Consider the following 21959-nt stretch of genomic DNA (forward strand, 5'->3'; position numbering starts at 1 on the left):
CTACATGCCCATTAAAGTCTGCCCCAATCACCAATCGTTCTTTCCTAGGTACACCATCTACCACTTCATCTAATTCACTCCAGAATCTTTCCTTCTCCTCCATCTCACAGCCAACTTGTGGAGCATAGGCACTGATGACATTTATCATCATCCCTTCAACTTCCACCTTCACGATCATCACCCTATCAGAAACTCTCTTCACCTCCACTACACTCTTACTGTACTCTTCCTTCAGAATCACCCCTACACCATTTCTCTTCCCATCCACACCATGATAAAACAGTTTAAACCCACCTCCAATGTTCCTGGCCTTACTCCCTTTCCACTTGGTCTCCTGAACACACAACACATCTACCTTTCTCCTCTCCATCATATCAGCTATCTCTCTCCCTTTACCCGTCATAGTACCAACATTTAAAGTACCAACCCGAACCTCTACTCTCCTACACTGCTCCTTTTCCTGCCGTCTCTGTAGACGCCTTCCTCCTCTCCTTCTCCTCCTTCGGCCAACAGTAGCCCAATTTCCACCGGTACCCTGTCGGCTAACGATACCTGTGGCGGTCGTTGTTAACCCGGGCCTCGACCGATCCGGTATGAAATTCTCATTTGTGATCCGCATATTTGATTTGGCACATGTTTTACGCTGGATGCCCTTCCTAACGCAACCCTCCCCATTTACCCGGGCTTGGGACCGGCACTAAGAGTACACTGGCTTGTGCCCCCCTAATGGCTGGGTTGTTTAGTGTCTTATTAAATCGAAAATAAATTAAGGCTGTTTTGGGAATGTTTCGGGAATGTTTTGAAAGAATCTCACCTCTTTAATGTGAATAACAACAGGACGTTTCAGGACAAATATAAAATGCTGTAGAATAGCAGGATTAAAGGATTAAACCCAAATAAAGTGCTGTTATAGAAAAGTAATCAATAAATACGGTTAGTAAATGAATGAAAGTGAGAACACGCATAAATTAAAAGAAAACAATAAAGCCTGCAAACTGTATAATGTGCGATATTTATTCATAGGTCAAAGAAAATACATTTAGACATAAAAGCATAAATGTCAACCAGGTTAAACTGTCTGGGAATCGAATTTTGAATCGGTTGAGTGCAAAAGTTTGTATACCCTTAGGAAAAAAAAATAAATATTGTAATAATAGTGAAAAAACTAAATTTAAACAATCCAATTATGTATTTTATTTTAATACAATATAAATATTCTGCAATAAAGTATCATTTCGTTAAAATCCTTAAATCAGCTTTTGGATCCACTCTGAAATGGATGTATAAAATGATAAAATATTGGGATTCTTTTTTAAAAAATTTTCCCCATTCAAAAGCCGTGAGGGGACGCAAACGTTTGCACTTGTTTGATATACATACAACAACAACACAAATAATCATTCTTTAAAAAACTAAATAAAAAAAAAAAAGGACAAAAAAGTTGAATTTCATCAAATGCCGTTTTAAAACAAACAACACAAATCATTGCATCGGTCTTAATGATCAAACAATGGACACGAACATCGCTTTCAGAATCAAATATACATGAATAGAGTCTTTATAGATTTTAAGATTTATACTTAAAAGATTCAGAAGAAAAGATTCGATACATATTAAAGCAGATCTCTGGTTAGTGTCTTATTTTACATTCCAAATTCAGCCTTCCAGTTGATTTATTCAAAGTGAAGACGTCAACGCAATATCAAAATAACTCATCATTGGTTTACTATAGAAAACATGCAAAAGATTCCTGGTAATAAAATCTATTGAAAGGTAATAAACTCATTCTACCAGTGGTATATGGTGCCTGAAATCCTGCCTCATCCTACTATTCCAGTTTTAAATATGACTTTGTAGCCTTTTAATTGCCCTTCGTTCACTTCTACACATCATCATCATCATAAACTACAAAGCACCAAACACATTCCCTCTTTTTATATAAAGAGAATAAGATATTAAACTAGAGGTGGGAACACGTTTATGATTCCGCGATATCAAAACCTATTTGGTTTCAAGATCTTTCTTTCTCCGAGGCTGCGCTGATCACGTGAAAGAAAAATAATCGCGTGCCGTCGCCTCGTCAAGTCCGTACTTTTCGAGCGCTTTAATCATAATCGTGTGAAACCTAATATTCATAATAAAAATAAGCACAGGAACAGGCACGCTTTCACATATAAGGCATTTGTTTTTTTCTCTCTAAAACATAAAACATCTGGTTAAACATATTCAAACAATGCCGAGATGATACAGGGTTAGGTTACTGCCTGAAATCCAAACCGCCCAAGCTTGGACTTGTGTTTTGTGGCTGGTGTTGAAGAAACTCTGATTATTCGTTTCTGTAAATACTTTTTTTTTTTTACAAGTGGGAGAGACTTCGAACTCATAGGCAGGGAAATGAGGAAGATTTCCTTTAACACTTTTTTATATTGTACATTTGATACTCCATCCATTAAAGATGTCACTTTCTACCAAGTGCCATACACTTAATGAGTAACTTAAAGCTCCTTGGTGGGATTATTGAGGGCAGATGGGCCGGGGCGTGTATTTTAGAATCTGCTGAGATCTTCATGCACAGAACAGTCACAATACATCGGGACCACAGGTGCGATCAGGGCGATCATTGAAACCGGAGTCTTAAGCAACCGTAGCACGGACGCCTTTGTGTGTTCGGAGATGCTTTTCTGTTCACTGCGGCTGTAAACGCCGATTTGTTCAAACCCCCATAGGCTTCCTGTTAGCTTAAACCAGTCTGGCTATTTTTTCTTGGCTGACTGGATAACTGCACGAATGAACAGGTGTACATGTGTTCCAAATAAAGGGGGGAGAGAATGTATTCATGTATTCATCTACCGTGTCCAAACGTTTGACTTGTAGCAGTTATTTATTTATAATATCTACATCATTCAGAGAGTGGAGCCAGACATGGCATTTTATACAATCGTCCAACTCTCCCATCATCACAGGAATCCTTGGTCAGGCCGTAAGTGTCAGGGTTATGAAATATTTACAAACACGCTCGCATGAACCGCCCTGACGCGTAGGCTGCGCTCGCTCGTGAACTCTTGCCCGTGTGCTTATACGAGACAGGATCTGTTTTATCTCGGACAGCGCCGGCAAACGGCCGCTTGTGAAACTCCAGACGGATCAGCTGGCAAGAGAGGGACGTTTCTGCCTCGCGCCATCTGTCTTCAAAACCGATAGCGCTAAGTGTTTTCTACATCTCTCTCCGAGATCTCTCCGAGACTTTTATGTTATCTCGTCTCTCACTATTCACGTTATCGCTCACGGTCTAATCGCTCCTGAACGTTTTCTGACAAAAACCTCCAGCTCATCTGTGACTCATCCATATGCTCTCATGTATGACGCAAACAGGTCGCAGCCCTAAAGGTCCATCCTGCTCCAAGCTGCACACACGACTGCGTTATATAATAAGCATTAGCGCAGTGGGGTTTTTCTCTAAACATTAGGGTGTGGGCGTAATCAGTAATGCACTAAAAACTTTTTTTTTTTTTTTGGGGGGGGGGGGGGACCCCATTTGATGATATACAATCGCTATTGAAAAGTTCACTCTCTTAACACATGCACTAGATCTAATTTCCACCAATGTCTTTACTGGTGGCGTCATTTTAATTCATAGACATACTTCATGTATCATGTATAAAAGAGAGAGACAGTTTGGATGGCATGTCAGGTCTATTGAAATAGAGCAACAAAACAATGAAGTATATCTTTACATCCAAACTGGCCTTCTGCTTTCACAGGTCGGGACTTTCACTTTTGGGTTTTTTTGGTGCAACCACAGGAAACACGGAGATTCTGGCCACACTGCCAGCAGCAGAAATGCTCCTTATGCCAGGTCTGGCCTGTTTCCTGGTGGCATGTCTCAGAGAAGATCAGCTACAATGAAGTAAAGAGAGAAAAGGAAGGACATAAGTTAGCTCTTAAAATGTTTTTCTCCGATTTCGAATCTCAAAGGTTAAAGGTCTTGAAGGCCTACTGTCTTTATCTCAATCTACAACATCTGCGTAAACAGGACAGCCTGGGCTTATAATGATAAATAACCAGAGTCAAACGCTGAAGGTCAAACAGTTATGGAAATCCGATCCGAATATGGTAAGAAAAACTTCAAAATCACTTTCAAATATGCTTCAGAAGGAAACAATGCAATGTTTCCTTGAAATAAACAAAATGAGTTGTTTATTCCACCCCTAAGCTGCACTGCATTTTCCGAAGAGTCATAGCGAAAGGAAGTGAGATGAGTTATGTTAAGGAGGAAAAAGGTTTTTCGTTGGTTGTTAATCGCAAATGCGATTCAGCTCGCACGTTCAAAAACAGTGACAAACCGCTTCTTTAATTTCATTAAATAACAGTGTGTTGATTGAATCACAATATAGTTTTTAAGCATGTTTCAATCAAATAACTGTATAATTAGTACTCATCAGTGATGCAATCACCAAATCAGACACAAGTGAGATATTATAATCGCAGAGTTATGAGAAAATAAATCTATCATCAGAGCACGATCAGGATTCTAATATGCGTGACAGAAAGTGATTACCTCATCGCAGCCCGGGCAGCGTGGCTTCAAGCTCTGGCAATAATGCCGTCCACATAGAAGCGTGTCTTTCCTCCAGAAGTACACCAAATCCACCAGCGCCTCGCCACACTCCACACACACAAAGCAGGTTGGGTGCCAGAGCCGCTCGTATCCTGCTCTGTCTGCATAGACGACGGGGCTGTCTAAGGCCACCAACTGCCCACAACCGCTACAGTTCTGTAGAGGACAAAAAAAAAAAAAAAACCCACAGAAGAGATAAAGATAAAAACAGTTTTACATGTTTAACAATTCAAGATCATATAAGTGGAGCCCAGCTAGGATTATTATTAAGCACTGTTACCCTTAATTTCTTAATATTTATAAGGGTTTTGATGGAAATAGTGTCATAACCGTGTGTTTATATTCTGTTTCTATTCTTGTGCATTTCCCCTTTAACAGTTAAGGCCAATTACGAAGTTTTTTCCTCAAAACTTTTCTTTTAAATTAATCAGGCCGAGAAGGGAAAAAGAATATACAATAGAAATTATGAAATAATGGATCCTTGGTTATATCTATTCATCACTCGCTCTTAACGCTCTTAAAGCATACGTTCACAAGGTTAAATTAGACCCTCATTCCGAATTTCCTGGGACATAATCAAAGCCACATTGTCAGGACTACAATCCCACAGGCCCCCAAACAGCATTCCTGTTATGATAAAAACACAAATCAAGCACAGATGTTCAAGATCTAATTATTTTCAGATCCTGAAATGACCCCCCTCCCTAAAACAATCCTACCTTAAACAAAAGTATGAAGGACGATTAGAACAAAGATTTTAAGCACTGGGGATGCTTCTGATATAAAATATTACAAATTAATAGAAACCTAATGGTTCTGTTATGCCGTGAGGAGAATTTAGATTGCCCTGTTTTGTACAGTACGTCGTTGTTAGAGGCTTTATGGGTATGCAGGGTGCACAGACAAACTGTATATCACGCATATCCATAAAGGCCCTCAACCCATACAGTATATTTACACTCTTGTGTGTCATGTGTATGTGTAACGCTGTGTCTGAACTGTTCTTGAGGTGAAGGCTGGTTGGCTGCTGGGAAGTATTGAAAAAAGTTCGAGACCCGCTCTGTTTACAAGAGAGTACTCTATTTATCTACGTTTACTCAATATCACTTTCAAAAAATAGTCCCCTTGCACAGCAATACAGCGCTCCCAGCGTTCCTGCCACTTCTGGAATGTGTCCTGAAGTCTTCTTTTCTAGGCGTGTCAAGCATTCGTTCTGGATCTCAGCAAATGTGTCAAAACGGCGACCTTTGAGCTGGATCTTTATCTTTGGGAGGAGGGAGAAGTTTGGTGAGTAGGGTGGGTGCAGAAGTGAGATCATGCTGTTTCCGGCGAGAGCCTCGAATGCGAGGAGAGCTCGGTGACAGAGTGCATCGTCATGGAGAATCCAGTTTCTCGTGCGCCCTTTTTTTCTGTCCATGATGAAATCAAAGACTTGGTAATGCATGTGGTCAGATTAGCACCAGTTGAAAAGCTCCCGATGTTTACAGGACGATGTCTTTTAGAACTGACTTATGAAGGTCGGTGCTCGCTGTGACTGTGCGTGTAGCCTTGTGCTGCCATCTGTTGGTGTGTTATAAAACTAATCTCGAAATTTTTTGATACCACTACGGTGACATTTCTCTGCCAGGTTTAATCAAATATTTTAAAAAGTCAAATTTTTCCAAACAGATCTGAATTACATCCTTTGCTTTCAAGCTTCCATAGTTAGTTTGTGCTCACCACAACTAACGTGTATTTTGTTATAAATCTTATGAATGAAACGCAATTGTGGTGTAAATAAAACAAATATCTCTACCATCTGGTTTCTTTTTTATTCAAACATGGTGAAATTATTATGTAACACACTTATTTACAGAAAAACAATATACAAAATATATTGTCCCATGTGAATGTAAAGTGCCGTCATATCAACTGGACAATTGAATCCCACAGGATTGCAGACTTTACAGACTCTCTTACTTCCATCATTTTGTGATTGATTGAACTGTTGAAATTGAAAATGAAAACTCAAATCCAAGAAATGAAAACACTTCGGAAATGATTCCAGTGAGAAAAGGTGTTAAATTATTAATCCTAAAATGAAAAAGAACTTTGTCGTTTTTTTTCTATTCCGAGACAAATTTCTGTAAATGTTTCACTGCTCCCTAGCGGGCATGCTCACCTTAAGCCAAATTATAAAAACTCGGCGTGTTCGTAGATCCGTGCTCACAGAAGTACTGTAGAAAAGCTCTACAGCAAATGGGGCCACTGAAGAGTTTTGTTGAGTAGAAAATTAAAGTAAAATGTTTGTTATGGCTTTTATAGTCACCTGATCATAACCTTCCAGTATAGTTATACAGACTTGCAGAATCTTAGTGCACGGAAGCTGTTCTGGTGGCTTGTAATGAGCCAACACAATCACAAATCCGCATTCAGTGTCATATTTCAGTTCACAAGAAGCTCAGATGGGTTTTTGAACAAGGACTCATTTTGCTGAATGGTGTTTCCTAAAAAAGACACAGGGGCATAAAATCTCGAATTTCTTTAAAACAAAATGCAATTTCTAAAAATCCAGAACCCCAACACCTCCGTCATCATATATATATTAAATGACAACATAACAGTCGATCTACACAGGAAACTTTGATTAACCTTAAACGTTTTATTTGTTCGAACCATCATAAAACATGACCTCACAAACTCATTGTTTCCTACCGCAAAGAATCCGTGCATGAACAGGAAATAACAGGAATGCCATGGAGCGTTTGCAATTAGAAAGAAAGAACCACAGAGCTGTTTTACTGGATTATAAATGCACCCTAGCAAGGCAAGCCTAAGACCCACACTAATTTATATACTACAGTATATATAATACTAATATGAATTTATATAATACTAATATGAACTCTAAATGGCAAATCACCATCGTCTGTCTGTGCCAAAAAACCAAACAAACAGAAAAACATTTAAGAGTAAATTCAGTTCTTATCATTTGTTTAACCCAATCATGTTTAATAAACGCTAGACACTGTAAAGATCAGAATATAGATTAGTTTAAGTGCAGATCTTTGTTATGCTTTGCTGTAATTGGTAATACTCTAGAATAGAAGTGCCCAAACTTTTCATATGAAGGGCCACAAATCAAACTTAATTGATGGTCGTGGGCTGAAAGTAAATTTTTCATTTTACAATATCGTATTATATTTAACGTAAAGTTACCATGGTTCTGCTCATTATTGGTTTTATAGTATTTAGAAAGTAAAGAAATATATTTTCAAAGTTTTCCAGTTCAATAAAACTTAAAGTACAATAGAAATTTGAGGACGAGAAATAAAAATGGTCGATCCTACAATTGATTAGAGGACGATTGCTTAATTGGCACCAATAGATGGAATTATAGGCTATCGGCAAAAATACATACAGCTCCTGGTTTGCTGTCATTATGAGAGGGGCCTCCAGAGGCGAATCATTGATCGCTAATCGGTTATCAGGAAATACGATAGAAACCTAGCTTAGGTATAATCTACTATCGTCCACCAAATATGGGAGCAATCGCAATTCTAGCACAATAGTGATATAATACAGTACAGCCAAAGCCTTGTAATATCACTGACCTCCAATGAGAGACATAAAGCTGTTTATTTTTTAATTCATTAATATTCTTTACATTTCATTTCGGTTCACACATTTTGCAGCTTAAAATAAAACAAATAAAATTGTAAAAAAGGTTCAATTAGAAAAGAAAATCTGTATCACTAGCAAGCCACTTCTTTCCTCTTTATATATATGGCAAGACGGGCCAAATCAAAGGTGACTCCAAGCCAACTGGATCTTTATATCTGATTTAATCCCCACCCCAAACTTGGATTTAGACTAAATGACCACCAGGTTATAATTTAAATCCCAGGACTATCATTCAAATCAGTGGTGATTTCTTGAGCAACTGTACACACATCCAAACACACAGCTGTATTCTTGGATTGTAGCCTAAATCAATTCTAAAGCACTCGGTCTGCCAGGACATTCTGAGCGCTTTGGAAATAAAAAAAATATAAAAAACATCTTGAATTGAGAAGTAGAATAATAAAGAAGGACGATTGTAAATCATATACACAAAGTATCTAAAATATGAGTCAAGCTATTTCCAGGCTAGCCCAGCATTTTTCGAATAACATTACAGCCATTAGGAACTAATTTACATCGATTCTCTAGGCATTATTTAGAAATCATTTATTTCTCTAAAACAAAAGATTCGCTTACTCAGCAACAGACTGCTTAGCATAAGACACGCTAACTAGGATTTTTTTCCGTTGTACTGCCGTGGAGCAAAATTTAGACGGATCTTGAGTTTTGCCTCAAAATAAGTGGATAATTAGCATTTATTCAGCCAGTTAGACTGACACATGACGTTTGGTTTATATACAAGTAAATGTAAAACATGTGGCAAGTGTGCTTTGTGTGCTTCTACACGCTATATGCTAAAGTCTTGGCAGAGGCAAAACCTGGCTTTCTGTTCTGTTTTGTTTTACTCGCTTCACTATTCTAAAGAGTGTGCTAAACAAAATAGCAGTTAACAAACAAAGACAAGAACGGTTTACTTCAATTAGCATGGTAGTGTGTCTAAGTGCAAAAGTAAAAGTGGATAATCAGCCACTAGACAGCAAAAAGCTAGTGTACGATAAATATAAAATCTGTTCACTGACTTCAGGCTCCATGTCAGAACACTGCTTTTTCTTTCGCATGATGATATTAGACCATGTGTTTTTTTTTCTTCCACTATGTGGCCTTGAGGCGCAACACATTAGCTTTGTATTCAGATCTACAGCTTAGCCATTCTTTTATTGTTTCGCATTAAAGTGTCTAGTTACGACACATATTTTCATTCCCAGAGCATCAGATTAGATGGCATAAGTCAAGGCTGAATCAAAGGGCTGTGAGAAACACTGGCTGTAAATGTTCTTGGAATGTCTTGGGATGCTGACACTTTAAGTTTAATGAGAGAGAGATTGAGAGAGAGAGAGAGAGAGAGAGAGAGAGAAGAAGAGAGAGAGAGAGAGAGAGAGAGAGAGAGAGAGAGAGAGAGAGAGAGAGAGAGAGAGAGAGAGAGAGAAGAGAGAGAGGGAGAGATGGATTGGTGAAGATAAATGATAAATGTTGTGAAACTCGCTGTCCAAGAATCTTGAACAAATTATGTTTTCCAGTCATTCCAAAATGAATAACTTGATTTTTTTTCTCCTTGGCACAAAAGATAAATAAAAGAAACAGTCTATAAATGTGTGTGTGTGTGTGTGTGTGTGTGTGTGTGTGTGTGTGTGTGTGTGTGTGTGTGTGTGTGTGTGTATATATATATATTTAGTCAAACTTACATATTCACTTTTCTTGCCATTCTCCTCCAGTGTGCCATTGGTGGTAGGCTCTGGGTTTGGCTGTTCTTTCTCATTCTTCTGTTTTCCAGCGTTGTCTTTGGACATTCCTCCCTCTCCTGGCAGTGCTACCTCCCCCACTCCCAACGCCTCCTCCTTATAACTTTTTACAAACTCGGCCATGGCTTTGACTTCAGCCTCTGACAAGCTGTGGCACTGTGATGGATCCTGATCGTAAGCAGGGAGCTGCCTCATCAACTGCCTGCGCCTGTACAGAGCTCCCTCTGTGCCCGCCACGGGCCTCCTTTCCTCCGGTAGAAGCTCCATGTACTGCATGGCCTGGTGCGTGCACAACAAATACCATGAATGAGACCACAATAAAAAATCTAAAAAAAACTTTAAACTCATCAATTTCAATTCTGGATATGTTAAAACCTAGCGCAGGAAGTCCTACATTACTCCCACAAGTCCAAGTTAGTATTATAATATTAGTATAATATATAATATAGATAAAAATGTTAGCATATATGCACCATTCCCATAAGAGGGACTAATATGAAACATTTTATACAAGCTGCTTATTCATGCATAAACCCAACATGCCTACTTTGAATGTTTTCGCTCTAAACCAGTGAGGCTCATGGTAACACTGTCTCACTGCAAAACTCTTATTAAATATGCATTTAAAATCAGAAGTTTTATATAAACTTTAAAAGCCATCAAACAGCCATTAAATGACAAATAAAAAAAAAATTTTTGTAGCCATAAGATTTTGAAAATATGGAACTTTGAGGAACATGGTCACATGAATCTTCAGCTGGATTTAACAAAATCTTATTAACAAATACACAAAGTGACATGATAGATGTTAGCTTGAGCAAAAGCTAGCCTGAAGAGAACTCAGGAGTGGAGGAGGAGGAAAGGAGTTTGACAGCTACTAATCCCCAGTGTAAGTTGTAGTTCCTGGTGCGATGAGTGCTGCTTGCTTTTGTTTTTTGCTTTGCTGTGTTTCTGCTGTTTATGTTACAACCACGTGCCTTTGTTTTGTTTCCTGTCCCTTTCTTATCATTGGTTTGCTTTCCTTATGTGAGCTCCTGTTCTGTGTTCACCTCGCCTTATCGTCTTGCCGATCGTATTTTGCATTACCTCTTTGGATATTGCCGACATGTAAATTAAACATTAAATATGATTCTTGAATTGTTTACAATAAAGCCCTGTGACAGAAGTTTACATTATAAAAAGGGCTCAGCAGTCTTTTACAAATCAAAGCTCGGAGAAAATTTTGGAGTAAACAAAAATAACGACGAATCACTCATTACTAAGCAGCAGGCATCTTAGTATAGTATTTGCCAACTGCTCTGTGGCTTAGCTGTCGTCTCAAAAAACTGATCTTTTGCAACTCTTTTTCCAGTCGGACAGCTACTCACAAACATTTGCTTTCTATAGGTTCATCAAAAACAGGTGCCAATTCATTGCAATTCTCTATGCTTTATACTTAACTGCTGAGGCCACCGATTGGGTCACATTCGTCCTCTGGCATCGTAAACTTCTAAAGCCGCCTTTAAAGCGACCGCAGATATTCCTAAACCCGCTAAAAGAAAACATGCCCTCTGTGCGCAGGAGAACAATAGTGCTACAGTTCTTTACTGCCTTTAAGTACTTTCGAAGACGGCGCTAACAAACTTGGAGAGACAATCCTAATTACTGCAACAAAAGCCACGGCACAGCACGAAGTAAGACAAAAGTCACCCTGGAGCGGTCATTAAGGCAGGCCTGGTTCCAATTCACACTCTTTAAACCATGGAAAAAGATGTTGATAGAATTTGTGGAGAGAAAATAATCCCGAGCTCCACTGCAGTGAACCTGCCGTTCTCATTCGAGAAAACAAAGCTCCCCGATACACAAGGGGCTTGAGGAAAAAGACGGGTGGCTCAGATGGCTGAAAAACAGTTCGACCATTTTCCCCACGAGAGATGCAAGTTCTTCGCTTCGGCACATAGCAACGTGCTTCCTGGCAGCCCAAAGCGGAATAGTAAAGCTGAAGGCTTATTTCCAAATCTCCACCCCACCCAACAACAAAACCCCACATACAGTGCCTCTGGAAGGACTGAACACGACATTCGAATCGAGTGGAACACCAGAGAAGTCCAGGGCAAATTAGATCTCCGTATAAGAATAGGAGCAGTGACAGCCAGCAATTTGCGAAGGAGAAAAGGTCAGTCTCGTTCCTGCAACTCAGAGTGCCAGATTATTTGACAGATCAGCGGATCCCATTCTGTTCCCCTGATACCAAACAACTACCGTTCATTCCTGTCCAGTGATACCAAACAACCGCTTCTAGGGTCAGGAGAAGAGATGAAATGTTTAAAGGTCCATTGCAAACAGTTGCAGCTTTAAATATCAAACACAGTATTCGATTTCTTCCTTCAACTGATGAGATGTAGGAACTCGAAATGGGCAGATAATGACATAATGCAATTTGTTGGAACTCAGTGAGGTTTATTTTCCACCCAAGATTTAATCTTTTAATGCTCTTTGCAATGCTTTGACTATGAATGCCAAACTAAAGGTACATGTTGGCCAGAAGTGCCAGAACTCATGTATGACTGGTTACTGTTGGTTTTACGGGAATACAATATGAGATCATTTCAGCCTATGCAACTGATAAGATTCACAGACCATTACAAGAGTTCCTCAATAGTTTCTATAGTTTGGGACCCCGCTCTGGACCACTATTTTGCAGGGTCTCATCACTTTCACTTTATCTATTAAACGGCATGAATGTGGTAATTTCTCACCAATTTTTGAGTCAGGCCAGGTGGAGCCCAGTCATAGGTGATGGTGTTGAAGGTGGGGTCTTTGCGAGACACCACAGGGTTGGTGATGATCATGCGGTTGCGCTTGTAGACCCTCATCCCCTCTCCACCTTTGACTTTGGCAGTCAGCTGGGCGTACTTGGAGTTCTCTAACAATCGGCCCATTTTAAAGTCATCCTCAAGGTCAGAGCTGGACGCGTGGTCCTCTTGGCCGCAGTGACACTGAGTGCAAGCTTTTCTAGAGGAGGACAAATATGAAAATGGTTAGTATTGTAACAAAAAAAGCATGTGGACTTGACCTCTGAGAAAATAGAACGCTACTCAGGTTCTTTGGTTTGATAATGGATGTTTAAAGGGAAAAAAATCGGTCATGATTTGTTACCATGAATTCCTATTTCATGGGTCTGGAAAGCGCACTACACTCAAAGCATAGACCAGTCAACAAAATGCATTTTAATTGTGAACAGCTTACATAACGTGCACTTAACAGCGCTCAGTGTATATCGTATCAAGTGCAAAACCCTTAAAAAAAACCGCAAATTATCTTTCAAGCTCGCGGAAATGTAAACAGAGACGCCCACAATGGCAAGCAACACGCTTGCGGTGAAGCAAAAGGAGCATTCCCCAAACATCAAGGGAAAAAGAGAATGAAGGGTTAGGGAGCCATGTCCTCGTTTTCTTTACGTTTTTAGCAGAGAGAATAAATCACCTCCAGGAATGTGGCTGGAATCCAGAGCAGATCCCTTTACATGTCAGACACGCCGCACCCCTTCCCGCTGGCGACTGCCCCACTGACATCTGGGAGAAAAAAGACAGAGGCAAAAAAAAAAAAAAAGACAGAAAGAAGAGAATGAGTATTTCAAAGGATAAAAAAGAAACGTTTTCTATGAACGTAGGGTTTTTAGCATTAAAATGATCGAAAATACTGATATTCAGCTTTTAATCACAGACTTTTCAGTCAGAAATTCTATCACATTTTCACCAAACAAGCTGAAATAATCGATTTCATCCGCTTGAATTAAATGATGAGCTCCATCTTTTATATGGCATGTTCCCTTTCTATAAATGTTTTTGTGAGTTATGAGTGTGGAATGAGAGCCTATAACCACTGGTGTTTCCTCTGAATAGAAGAGGGTAATAATTTTCCAACGTAATATGTTTAGAAAATCTAAAAAGCAGACATAATGGGGGCTCTATATTTCTTGCACATAGTCCATGCAGCAACATGTTTCAGACCGAGTAAACCACAGCATATAGACGTTTATAAGCTGCTGTGATGTATGTTTGACGGATCTTAAAGTAGCACTTTGCCATTTTTAAAACCATCAGTGAGGTGGATGGCAGTTGCAATGAAAACCTTTTCTCTTCACCATCTATATAGGAAACTGCATATGCCTTATTAGGTTTGGGCCAGAAAACCTGAAAACAAAAAAATTAGGTATCCTGACATTATATGATTATTACAGGTACAGAAGCAGTTCTAAAGGCTACAAACTGCACCTTTAATTATATTTCCACAGCACAGACTTGCAAAACCCAGATTCACACTGGAGCAGGTGTACACACTAAATGTGTGTCTAAAGGAAAGTAGTCATATGCTGACAGACTATAATGAAAGCCCTTTTCACCAATGATTCACTAGGTCTCCTAGGACCCTGCTTGTGTGTAATAGCCAGCAAGAAAGAAGTGCCTAAAGAACCCAAACATGGTGCAAGTACAAACTTGTCCTATTCACCACTACAGAGGTAATTACATGAGCTAGAGCACACATTTATGAGAACTTTGCTTCGCTGGAACACTATGCCAGGTCTTACTTGTACCACATTTCAAACCAGGGGGTGAATTAAAAGTCAGTATGGTGTACAGAGAAAAATCTTTTATTATTTAGATTACCCTAGATTAGATCAGGGTAATCAGTAAACTGTTCTGGACTCCACAAGCACTTCAGGGCTGGAGTTGATGAGCCATGGTTCAAACAAATAAGCTTTCTCCACAGATCATTAAAAAAAGGCCTAGATGGTGTTTACTTATAAATAGTTTTAAGTTGATTTCAATAGCGCTTTTCACAATGGACACTGTCCTAAAGCAGCTTTACAGAATGTCAGAATTATGGAACAAAAATGTAAATAAGAAAACTATGTGTATTTATCCCCAATGATGAAGCCTGAAGCGACTGTGGAAAGAAAAAAACTCCATTAGATGGTGAAGAAACCTTGAGAGGAACCAGACTAAAAAGGGGAATCCATCCTCAGTGGGGTGGCACCAAGAGTGTGATTATAAATCATGAAAACATTACAAAACACCAGAGAATGAGAAATATCATGAGCACCGGAGTGTGTGATTATGACTAATGTCCTTTCTACAGTCTTTTACAGTCAATTGGAGTTGTGGAACGAGGTGCCCATGAGCAACTCATAAATTAGCTCAACATCTGAGTTCATTTTAGATTCGACACCAACTCCTTCATGCCAGAGCCTTTAAATGTACAATGATGGAGAAACAGCATATGTAGAATCTATTTTTGAGTATTGATTAAGATTTAGTTTATCCTCAAAGTCCAATGTCTGAAATCTTCATGAAGTGAAATCCAACTGGAGCTGGTACATCTCTAGATGCCTCAGGATCCTCGCTGGGTCGGCATCTTCTCTTTGAAGGTCCAAAATCTTCATGAAGTGGGACACGACTTGAAGTGAGGTAACCTCTACATGCCTCAGGATCCTGTTTGGTGGTCGGATTCTTCTAACTTTACATGATGTCTCAAAATTGGAGTTGTAGAACCTGTAGTATCTTTACTGGACCTACAAGTCTTTTGATACAAACCATTTCAAGAAGCCATGAGTTAAAGCCACACTGTGCAACGTGCACGTCTAAATAATAACATGCCCACCTTTAGGAACAGTTTTGCCAAGAAAACCAGACACATAGTCAGAGAATTGTATGTTTGTTTCTTTTACTTAGACCTAGGAGGTGTGGCCTACAGAGTGAAAACAGAAGTATTCAATGTTTTTAATGGTCTCACTCAGCACTTGCCGTCCATGGATCTGAACTCTGGTCATAAGCACAGAGCCTTATTTGTTGCGCTTCTCCCAAAATAGCACCTATGTGCTGGAGTAACACTCCATTGTCCGGAAAAGGCAAGTATGTAAGAGGACAGGTATGAGAGATGAAATGAGGACCACTAGGAATGGGAGATATGTAATGACAGAAGCTTAGAACATCGGCTCTCTCAGAGACCGTTTGTCAAATGGTCACTCAGTCAACACGGACAAAAGCCCAAAGTCAACACATCACAGCAAAGGTATAAGATTTACACTTCAGAGACTGTGGCTTATGGCGCATGATGAAGTATCATGTTAAAAAAAATATAAGTATATCATAAATAGAAAGTGAACAAAACAGCACTGCATGTAACCATGACACTAAAGCCCTGTCGAAAGCGCAGACATATTTATCTCATGAGTCCAGCATCCTCACGTAAAACAAGTCAGTGTTACAAACTCATTTTGCACCCCCTTGACACCCTGTAAGCCTCTGACATCTACTAATGAATGACTGGGAGAAGTCCCGAACAGCTATAGTGTTTAGTTTACAGGTTCAGGTTTCCTCTAAAGTACACAGGTCAAGTGGCTATTTATCACCCAGAATAACTCACAAGTACAACAAAGAAGCTAAATGACTCCAGATCTGGGCTCTGTATACAAAATATAATCCAATAACAAAGTCATTAGTCATTGCTCATACATGCCATATCCAGAATGAATCTCACAAACAATGTTCCATTGATGCAATTCATTCATACTGAATGTGTCATTTAAATTATAGCCAAACACTTGTTCATCTCTAGTCAGGCTGTTAAAACGGACATCCTAAGTTTAAAACCTGGAGATTTATCATCCAAATGCACTTGCGATGTTAAGATATTTTGAAGACGAGCAGTCCAATGATTAAGTTCAATGATAGACAAAGTACAAAATTCCTGTACTTAAGTAAAAGTACAAACACCCTGCTAGACATGTAACTTCTATAAAAAGATACTCCTTTAATAATTCTACTTGAAGAAATGACAAAACTACTTGCTGTTAAAATGATGTAAATATCTAAAACTTCTGATCTATGACAACTATAATTGAATCATTTATGCCATCCAATGAAATTGTTCCCATCTTCTGAACATCACACTGTTTTAAGGAGACAGTTTTTCGATTGTTACAGGCACAAAGTGACAGTATATCTGTTCAAAGTAGAAAATAATAGCCTGTTTTTCTCTATTTCTGAAATGTAGTGGATTAAAAAGTAAGATAAGTTAAAAATTCTGAAAAATAAAAATACTTTACAGATACCTAAAATATTTGTAAGTAGAAAAACCTTGCTACCGTACTTTACTGATAAAGGTCAAGGTCAGAAAATCCAACTAGATTCAAGTAAAAACTCTGATATAATGTTAAAAACTATTTACTACATACAATTAAAATGTTCCCAAATGTTTTCATATGCATATACTTGGCATTGCCCTATATATTTACATTTACAATTATGACAGACACCCTTACTCAGAGAAACTTTCAATTATTTGAATTATACAACTGAACACCGAGCACATGACAGTTAAGGGCCTTGCTCAAGGGCCCAACAGTGGCAGATTGGTGGGGCTGGAATATGAACTCACATCCTTCCAATCAGAAGTTCAATGTCTTAATTACTGAGCTACTACTACCTTATATAAATATACTGAACCCCATTTCATATGTAGATAAACCATGTAAATGAGAATTTTATACAGAGCCCAAAATATATTTAGACACAAAATTGTAAAAAAAAATAGTCTTACAATAATACTAGAAAACTGAAATTTATTTTGTCAACGGCAGTCACTCGAATCACAAAACTTCCACACAAGAGCTCAGTCATAAACCCTTCAATCTCCCCTGCTATAGCTGCAGTGTGTGCACGGCAAACAGTCAGCTAACAGGCGGATGTTGTTCCAGACGGTAGAAAATTAAACAGTGAGAAAGCCTGAGTCAGAAGGTTGATGTTTTAGTTTAACAGAAGTCACGCTGGAGCCCAGAGCGCTTTCACGATGAAAGAACACAAATATGGGGATTAATGGGATATTAGCAACAAGCTGAATGATTCAGGAGAAGACCATTCACTTGAAAAACAAAAACGGAAACCCCCCCCCCCCCCCAACAAAAAAAAAACACTGAGCAAAATACCTCAAACGTAAATGTAAAAGAATTACTACAAAATACAGAGGAAAAAAAAACAACAAAATAAAAATATTTGCATTTTAAATACGTAGAAAGATGTACGTTTTGTGTGACATGACTGAAAGCTAAAACTAATGCTAGGCGTATCTTTCAGAAACCATATAAATATACTTTTATTTATACTTTTTGTTTGTCTGAAGTATTAATGTAGTACTGGTATTAGTACTTAGATATTAAGGTAAATTCTGGATCAATTCCATGAACAGCTCACCTGTTATTAATGGTGTGTTAGCACAAGCTTAGCACAGCTGCTTTGCCTTGCTGTTAAAACGCATGATGAACAATAAATCATACAAATTTTATGTAAGATGTTTCCAATAAACAGTAGCAGGCTTTGAACGGTGTTGAATAACATGTTAGATAGAACACATGACTCACTTTCTATTTTATTATTAATTGACTGTTCACAAACATAATGGGGTAACCATTCAAAAGTTGATGCTAGCATTGAGTTCTAGGCAAAGAGAAGCTCTGGTGCAAATTTTTGCCTTGAGATTCTTCAAAGAGAAACAAGCAGAATCAGGAAATTTTTTTGTTTGTTTGTTTTTTATCTATTTTAAGCTCCTTCAACCATAAAACTGTATATACTATTCAAGTTACATTCGTTTGCCAGTTGTTCTGAGAGAACTTTATAATACCACCATAATGTACTATTCAGACTTTAGGACAGCTTTATGACTATTGGATTCCTCCAGATTTCTTCAGCACCAATACTTTTGTGTTTGTTTTGTCATCTTCTTACTTACAAATATCATCCATATATGCATGTTTTATTGTTTGAAATTTGGTTATGAAGCAGTTATGTTACTGTCAGATCTGATGAAGGTGCATAAGTACCTTCCCTTTGAGAAAAATAGCAATAAATAAAGGTTATACAACGTTCTACTTGAAAGCATGGTGGGCACATATTTCTTTTGAGCAACATCCAAAAGGCAGATGAGAAATGAAATTCACATTTGCAGACATTGATCCAGCATATTCATCCTGCCAGAACAACCAATCATGCAGGTACATTTTCAACCCTTCCTCCTGTTTTAGATTAATTTTCTTGTGTGTCTGTGTGAGAGTTTTTTTCTTTTTTGCTTTTCCAGAACGTTCAGTTGGACAGCCTATTTTGCGACTAATGTTACATGGATCGGTGTATCTAAATCGAACATATCTTCATATATTCTCTGTATACAGTGGATTTCATGTTAAGGTATTTTTTTTTTTTTTTTATGAGAATTGTTCTGATTTTATGGTGAATATCAACACGCTGTTCTTGAAATGCTCTATCTTGCAATTCTTATAGTTATACATTTTCTACTTAGTTTCAGAGAGAAGATTTAGAAATTGAGTCCAATATTATTTCTCAAAAAAAATGATCACGAACAGGTAAGAAAATGAAAGGATTAATATTTCATTTAAAGGCTTACCAGAATCAATATATATAATTTTTTGTGAAGCAAATTGACAATTAAAACCATCAATTGAAAAAATTTGATACTATTATAATGTTATATACAAAATATATATAAATTTTTGCCCTCATGAATGAATTATGGGTTTTCATCTTTCAAATCCCAATTTCATTCATCACTAAGGCAGCAAATGAACAAAGTCCTTTCATTCCTTAGAATACGAAGCTGTATACAGCTTCTTTATTACACTCTACATTGCACAAGCATTAAGCTCAGGAACTCAAAATGTGCCTGTGAAATGTGAATACACAGCATTTCCTCTTGTTGGAAATAGCGTCCAAACGGAAGGCTGAGACATACCACGGTCAGCGTCCAATGACGGAAAACGGTGCTGCTGAAACGTAGGAAACTATTTTAATCGGTCTGTCAAGAGACACAGGCGAGAGTAAAGTGGCCACCACTGGAGAGACCCCAGAAGCTTCATTATCACTCAGGAAGGTTGGATGGACAAGCAGAGGCCCAGCAGAACACTCACAAAGAACAAGTCACTTTTGTATTTCACAATATAAGGAGTGAAAAGGATTCAAAATCTACCTGATGAAGGAAATCTTAAAGGTGTTATATGTTTTGCAGGTAATTTGGAAATCTAGGAGTCTGTCATTGTACTCCACTACATACAGTATTTGATCATGTTATACCAGATCATTATATAACATTGGTGTGTGTATATATAATTTTTATTATATATATATATATATATATATATATATATATATATATATATATATATATATATATATATATTTTTTTTTTTTTTTAAGATTTTATTTTAAAAGATTTGCACCATAAATCATATATCAGGATATTAAGCACAAACATGTTATTGTGGAAAATATGCATATTGTCATATTTATTCATCTGCTTGCAATTGACTCAAAACACTATCATGTCTATCAAAATGCCAAAAAAAATTATTTTTTATTTAATAAACAAGTTATTATTATTAAACTTATATTTATTTTTAAAAAATCATACATTTATAGAGCTTATAATAATAATAAACGTATTAATTTGGCTTATACCTCATTATGTCAAAAACATTAAGGAAACCTGGTGATTTATGCAAAAACAAAACAAACAAAAAAACTTTTTCTCACCTTTTGCATCCCGGAAATCACCTCCATTGTGTTGAAATCGCCCTAAGGACCAAAACAATTTTCAACGCGATGAAGTCTCGGCTCTCCAGACAGCTCTGTCTCGCCATGTGGTTCACAAAGCTCTATTTAAACTGAATGGGGTCTACTGGGAATCCCTCGCGCACTCCACCCACCAATCACAGCACACGGGCCAGCCGGCCAGCCAATCAGAGACGCCGCCGATTTCCGGTTTTGAACTCGGGGCTCTGTCGAAAACTTTCATACTTCCTTACTGAAAAGTAGAAAAAGCAGTACCCCAGAACTGCGTCTGTACGATTTGTAGAGTTATTTAATATACACACATACCACATGAATGGACTAAATAGTATGCTTGAATAGTGAGCAAACATCTGGCAACCAGGGCAACATGCAAATGAGTATTATTACGTCCTTATTAGTATGGGTGTAGGCTTCAGGGATAGATAAGGAGGCCACGCCCATCGTTCAGGATGAAGGGGGAAAAAAAGAGAAAGACCTGAATGACATCAGCCGTGGCCATGAATGTGCGATATAAGCGTGGAAGAATGTACGACTCACATTCTTTTGTCATCAGTTACCTCCTGAACTGAGGGGTGGATGTTTCCTGTGTTCAGACTCAACACTTTCTTTTTGCCTTTTTATGGAAGAGGCCAGGCAGAATGCATGAAAAGAGTGGATTGCAGGGGAAAAGGAGCCCACTTCAGCTATTTTTGGTATAAAGGGAAAAAAAAAAAGATGGATCGGAAGTCTGTAGATTATGAGTCAGAGGTCTAGACTTCATAATAGATCTTAATTATCTAGAGGGCTGACACATGTGTTGCCAAATTAAAAACTCCAGTGATTTGTAGCTTGTCACTAAATTAGGTTTATTCTATAAGTATGAAATAAACAGTGCTGTTTTAGGAAACTAATGAACCGCTGTGAGGTCTCTGGTCAATTTCATCATGGATCGTTGTCCAATAACCACGTATCTCGAGGTCATTTCGAATAACATACATGCTTTACATGTTCACAAGTTCCACGTATAAAAGTGTCATTCCAACCGCTTAGAGTTACAACACAAAAACACAGCATGTCTTATTAGAGGTTAGAGACTGAAAAATTACTGACACTGGAGACTCCTTCCATAAATATTAAGTAGATATTTCATTACAGCTTTGACGTACCAGTATGTGATGTACATTACATCCAGTTATTCTGTTCATTACTAGCTCATGATTAAGAGGGAGTGAGTTGAAGATTATAGCATCCTATAACAGTTTTAAGAGTGTGATAGAAAGTTGTTCAGTGTTCAGCTCTTCATAACTATAGTCCTAGGATGATTCTGAATGTTTACTGTAG

General features: G+C 38.1%; 1 protein-coding gene across 1 annotated transcript; it reads right to left on the reverse strand.

Moving 5' to 3' along the window:
* Positions 1 to 993: 993 nt before the first annotated feature.
* Positions 994 to 20751, reverse strand: lmcd1 (LIM and cysteine-rich domains 1). The gene is made up of 6 exons (XM_083534550.1): positions 20601 to 20751; positions 13486 to 13574; positions 12759 to 13014; positions 9964 to 10299; positions 4559 to 4774; positions 994 to 3897 (listed from the first exon to the last, which is right to left on the reverse strand). The coding sequence occupies exons 1-6, from the start codon at positions 20625 to 20627 to the stop codon at positions 3772 to 3774; spliced, it is 1050 nt and encodes a 349-aa protein (XP_083390676.1). The 5' UTR covers positions 20628 to 20751; the 3' UTR covers positions 994 to 3771.
* Positions 20752 to 21959: the final 1208 nt, after the last annotated feature.

This window comes from Silurus aristotelis (genome assembly GCF_946808225.1).
Source record: "Silurus aristotelis genome assembly, chromosome: 28".
Classification (NCBI taxonomy): domain Eukaryota; kingdom Metazoa; phylum Chordata; class Actinopteri; order Siluriformes; family Siluridae; genus Silurus; species Silurus aristotelis.

Excerpts from the sequence above, each read along its gene's own strand:
- lmcd1 (XM_083534550.1), bottom strand. The coding sequence starts at position 20,627 with ATGGAGGTGATTTCCGGGATGCAAAAG. Across the intron at positions 13,015-13,485 it reads TTCCAGCCACATTCCTGGAG|AAAAGCTTGCACTCAGTGTC; the intron begins GTGATTTATTCT and ends GTCCTCCTCTAG. Across the intron at positions 3,898-4,558 it reads GCTGCCCGGGCTGCGATGAG|CTGATCTTCTCTGAGACATG; the intron begins GTAATCACTTTC and ends ACTTCATTGTAG.